The following is a 6,000-nucleotide window of genomic DNA, read 5'->3' on the forward strand; positions in this document are numbered from 1 at the left end:
AGCGTCTACTAAGAACCCTGATATCAGAGATCCCTTGGGATGGTTCAGTTGGTTTGTCTATAGGTTTTGTTGTTGAAGGTGAAGTGGGTGGTAAGGCATAGGTCCACTAGCTTGACAATATTGCCCTTGCTGATGCAGTTGGTGGTGTTTGGAATATGTGTGTTTGGTTCTTCTAATAGTGTAGTCAGTGTTTCTTTGGCCAGGTTGATGTTGATGGATGTGAACAAGGCTGACACGTCAAAGGAGACCATTATTTCATTCTCTTCTATTTTGATGTATTTGATGGTCTTCAGGAATTCTTGGGTGGAGTGGCGTGAGTCTTCTACTAAGTGTTTTAATCTTTGGTGTAGCTGTTTGGCCCATCTCCAGGTAGCGAGACTATGGGTCTGCAAGGGGCTCCTGGTGTGAGAGTTTTGGGTAATCCGTAGAAGCGTGGCATGTTGGATCTGTCTGGTTTCATTTTTTGGATGTCAGTCTTATTTATTTCTCCAGATTCCTGAAGTTTTTTGAGTAGGGATGTGATTTGGTTCTCCAGTTGTGGGGTCAGGTCTATCGCCACTTGTTGGTAACTCTTGGTCTCTGCAAGCAATGCATTTGCTTTCGCAATGTAGTCTCTTTGATCGAGTGTGTTTCGAACTCACAAAAGAAACCCAGCAAACCAGCAGACAGACAGTGTGAGGAAGAACACCTCTTTGACTCGGAAACACATCCATCCTAGGATGAGCTAAACAGAGACATGCACAAGAATTCTTAGAAGCGTCGCATTCCAACTGGAACTCTATCAACAAACACAATGACTTGGATCCCATTTACCACTCCCTGAGAAAAAGAACAGGAAATGGCATCACACAGGAAATAACATCACCAACCCAAGGAAACCTACACACATAAATAAAAAGCTGGCCATACCACTAGTGATTCATCCAGAGGCTCACTGATGATGTTACCTAGTGACAAAATGCCTGAAACCGAACCTTCCAACTCAGCGAGCAAACCTACATACAGAACCTCAACCTGAGCTACAAATCTTCTCGAAACTTGCTAACTATAGAGAAAGAGCAGATGAGTAGGATTTATTAGATAGCTCTACAAAGGGCTGGAACGTGCACAAGGGCTGAATTCCCTCCTCCTGTGATGTGCAATTCTATGGTTCTATAAAAACAAACAGAACATCAATTATTATGAAAGGTATTACAACATACTTACCTGGAAATATACTGTAACATTAATTGGACTAACCTGTAACTTTAAGATTGTTTTAAATTACATGGAATTTCATCTGCAGGACATACATCAAGACAGACTATTAATTTAAATAATTCACTTATCAAGATTATACAAGAGCAAATGGTTAATACAATGGAATGGATCTGAAATGTTTTATTTTATGTAGTCGTGATAGTTAGGCTGCTGAAAGATGAAAAATAAATCCATTAAGTACTGTACTGATTATAAGATGGGGCCAGACTGAGTTGAGTGCATTGCATGATTTACAATCTGGATTATAGACCAGGAAAATTCAATTGCTAGCCTTCCAGAATTAGCCTTGATCCACTAGGAATTAAAGAGCTGACCTCAAAGAGCACTAATGTGAACAAACAAAAGGGAGGAGGTGTGAAAAATCACAAGGACATTTAAAAATTGGGGTTTTCTGTTAATTTCAAACTTTATTTTCAATTATAAAACCAATGGAGATGGGGGTAGGAAGTCAGAATGAGGGAGGTGGCGAAGTCACATGACCTCCACTGCTCCCAACTAAAACCAGAGCTCAAAAATCTAATCAAAGATAATCCCAAAATGCTGCTGATTATTCTAGGTTTGTGAAAGTTTTATTGCAGCAGGCAATCAATTATTTTAGATTGCAGAAAAGATCTCAATGTATGGAATTGCAACTGTACTTTGTAGACTTGAATACCACAGATTTGAACCAAGTCATGCATTTCTAGTTTCCAAACACAACAAATCATCTTCCTTACTTTATCTGGAATGACAACTTAACTTAAGAACACACAGAAGTGACAGACAGGAAAAGATAATCTGGTCGGTCAAGTCAACTCAGTACTTATGATGTCTGCGGCATCGCTAGATACTTCTGACTCTCCCTCTACTCTCATCATTTTTCAGTGATATACAGGGTTATTTATTTTTTTGGAAATTACTGCTGTCAAAGCATGTAAATTTCTACAGATGTAGAAATCAATATTTTATTTTACATTTCAACAGATGATAACATGTTGAGAGCATTCACACATTAGACATTGCAATTGTAATGATGACAAAACTGCCAGTGTAAATTTCCACTAGTCCTCTGAAATTGACAGTAACGTTTGCATTCTGCATATGTACAATTAAGCACATAGATCCAAAACTGCGGTCAGTGATTCTATCCCTCTCTAGAAGACGAACTGCTCAAGTTCCTCCAGTTTGCAATCAATTACAAAGTGGTAAACTGAGGAGAAACTTCAACTTGTATGTTTTTAGTTTCACTGTCAAAAAAACTCAAAAAATTGCACATTGAGTTCCTAATTACTACTGACACAACTTTAATGACTCTTAAAAAAATTCATATTTGTGAAATGCCAGGTTTCTGCATTAGTATGCTCCAACCATTTATTTCATTGTCTATAGAATGTTAACAATTGAAAAAAAGATAGTTTTTTCTTTTTTTCTTGGTTTGTCACCTGTGAGAATATGTTAGTGCAATCGGCTGCTTCTCCTGCACGATGGTAAATGCCTGAGGATTCCCTTGACGTGGTGCCAGATTTAAACTGACATTAGGAAGGGGAAATCCACACCACTAAGACTGCTGAACCTTTACAGGCAGCTCTCACTGAGGTCAGTAAAAAGCTTTATGGCATATCCACTGACTATGAAATACTAATCTTCTTTTAATGTCCTGCAAAATATGATTTCCTTGGGATATCTAAAATCAATTCACTTTCCATAAATTTTGCTGTTATGTAGGGAAGTGCCAGTAAATTAGACTAAGGATCACTTGATTTGCATCTTCTGGGGGCAGAAGGAATGTTGTCCGTAAGATAAACTAACTAGAATTCACATCAGAGTGAAATTCACAATTGTATACAAAAAAATTCATTTTATAAACAAAATTAAAAACACAATATTCAAAATAACGAAACTTGTCCTTCCTGCTGTATTCCACCAGAAGAACTAGTATTTCAACCCCTTATTTGCTTACAAACAAGATATTGTTGTATTAAATCTAAGTGTCTTCTGCTTTCCTGATCTATTACATATTTTAGGCTAAAATAATTTGTTTTTAGAATGCCAAAGTTATCATTTGGTGTTTAACTCTAATATATATTAAACTTCTTATAGTGACTGCTAATCCATATTTATTTCCAATGTTTTGCAAAAGAATACATTAGTCTTCAGCGATGTCCCATTTTCCTCTACAGCAATGAAAACGTCTGCTACTTTCAAGCTGGGTAATCAGACTCTATATTTCAATTTACAGAATGTACTAGACAGCCAGTCCACCTATGAAGTAAATTTAATCATTGCTGCAAAGGATTAAAGTATAGAGATGTTCAGTGTCAATATTAATTTTGCTTCTCCTCATTACAAATGCCACCAAGTAATAAGCAATGATAATCTTAATTATGTAAGCACAGACTGCCAATTCAAACATATCAATTTGTTCAAAATATAATAAAACCTTAAAATGTAATAACATTTAAATAGATACCCAGAATTGAATTAATAATAGAAATCTAGTTTTGATCATCAGGTTACAACTATAAACATACAAGCTTTCTTCTTATGGTTTATCATTTTTGAGCTCATTGATTAAAGTTTCTACAGAATTTACAATAGACAAAACAACCGCCAGCCTGAAATATAAGGGTGCTGATATTCCAAACAAATTTCAAATCATTTTATGTTCTGATGCTACTCCCATATCTCTCTGATCGTCTTTCCCTCATGTCTGCATCACTCTTTTCCCATTCAATGTATTAATCCCTTCTAGTTTAACAGTCCATGTAGTAACTTATTTTTTTCAGCATGTAATTGTTCCAATAAAACTGGCAAAGACTGAAATGAAACACTATCTAGGCTATCATTGTGATGTGAATTCTATATCCAGGCTATAGTACAATTTCATACTTTCAAAAAAACTTAGACAAGCTTAATTGTGGAACCTTAAGCATTTTCAGAACATATCAGCAACCATCCAGATGTCCCTGCAACCTCACCCAAATGAAGATTTTTGTGAAAGACAGTGCAAGCAAGTGAAAAAGGGTTATTTTAGTTAAGCTCAGCCATCTTTTCCTGTGATCATAAAATAGCAAACAGGGCTGGAAAGCACTATATACTTTACCCCACCACCCTCACGGTCTGAAAGACACAGAAGTCAATTTTAGGGTTTACAATTACAAGTATTTTAATCAATATGCTCAAAAATGTTCACATTTGAGAACATCTGGGCAAGAACCCTGCTCTTCTGAAGCAAAGTTAAGGACACTACCCTCCCACAAGACCCAAGTTCACAATTATATACTGAGAACTAGGAAGTAGAAATGGCACAGGGTCCTAGCTTATGTAGCATAATACCAAGTGAAGCATACATTTTATGTTATGGTCTGATAATTATAAAAGGAAACCTGATGCAATGGGTTTGAACCAGGTCATTCTTAGATTGTCTAAATGTTTCAGTCTTAACCATAAGGCCTCAAAAATCTAACTTAAAAATGTGTTGCTGGAAAAGCGCAGCAGTTCAGGCAGCAAAGGAACAGGAGAATTGACATTTTGGGCATAAGCCCTTCTTCAGGAAAATTTCCTGAAAAAGGGCTTATGCCCGAAACGTCGATTCTCCTGCTCCTTTGATGCTGCCTGACCTGCTGCACTTTTCCAGCAACACATTTTTAAGCTCTGATCTCCAGCATCTGCAGTCCTCACTTCCTCAAAAATCTAACTCCAGTTTACACAAGGATGATATGCACATCCAGTGGAAGAAAATGGCAAATGTACTGAACTGTGTTAAGATGTAAACTAATGAATTAAAACAGGTGTAAATAATATGTTTCTTTTCAAATGAGAGTTTATTTTATTTTCTTTATAGAAATGCTACCAGGGACTTTCACTTTTGATTTCATACCAAAGCACCTAGAAGGCATCTTTTAATAAAGGCCTGCAATATCACAGCTTGTAATCTATCTTCAAAATTACTGACAAAATAAAAATACGTCTAGGAAGTTATCCAATAGTAATTTAAACCCCTGACAGTACTGGGCTTAAAAGTGCTTCACTGTAGCAAGGGCTGGGCCCACACATTTTTTTTCCTCAAACGGTGTCATATGGATGTGGATCCTGGACACCTCATCTTTTAAAGAGAAAAGGCATTATATATTTTTTAGAAACTTAAAATTAAAATAACTCCTCGGATTCATTAGTAGGTAAAAGACACATTAATAACCACAAATAATAAGGCTGCGGACTCACTACAATAACTCTAATGGCCTTTCGTGTAAGGTGGTGTCAGAGTGCGATTTTTTTTTATTATGGTTATTATAAATTAAAGCTTCTTGATTTTCCCCCTCCCTCATCCTCCATTAACTCTCGCTATAAACTTACTCAGCTCGTCCTGAGCGGCCATCTTGAAGCAGCAGGAACACCGACTCAACGTGCTCGATCCCAACCGCGGGCCACGCCCACTGACGCGGCGTGCGCGCACCTTACCATCGCTCGCTCTCATTGGAGAGATTCCAACCCAAACTCGGGATGACAGCTTGGCTTTCCGAGCATGCGTAGACTCGCCGGCAGCCGGCTGGCTCGTGGCGTTTACCTTGCGTTTTGTGCGCTGAGCTGTTGCAATTCATCTCCAAACATATTTTCAACAAAAACAAAACCAGTGAGAAATTATGCTTATTCATACTGTTTGCTGCACCATCAGTTGTTTTAATAAGGCTATTGGCGTTCATAGCAGACAGGAAACGTTGACTATTTCTTTCTCTGCAGACGCTACCTGACTTGCTGAGT

The 6,000-nt window shown here is 37.5% G+C and overlaps 1 protein-coding gene across 1 annotated transcript in view; it reads right to left on the bottom strand.

Annotated features, from left to right (window-relative positions):
* The window catches only part of ecpas (Ecm29 proteasome adaptor and scaffold), a 111,455-nt gene extending 105,792 nt beyond the window's left edge, over positions 1–5,663 (bottom strand). The window contains exon 1 of the mRNA XM_072588108.1: positions 5,596–5,663. Within this exon, the coding sequence (XP_072444209.1) occupies positions 5,596–5,617 (22 nt within the window). The 5' untranslated portion in view covers positions 5,618–5,663. The remainder of the gene's footprint in view (positions 1–5,595) is intronic.
* Between the last annotated feature and the right edge of the window lie 337 nt (positions 5,664–6,000).

The sequence above is a fragment of the Chiloscyllium punctatum genome, chromosome 2 (genome assembly GCF_047496795.1).
Source record: "Chiloscyllium punctatum isolate Juve2018m chromosome 2, sChiPun1.3, whole genome shotgun sequence".
NCBI lineage: Eukaryota > Metazoa > Chordata > Chondrichthyes > Orectolobiformes > Hemiscylliidae > Chiloscyllium > Chiloscyllium punctatum.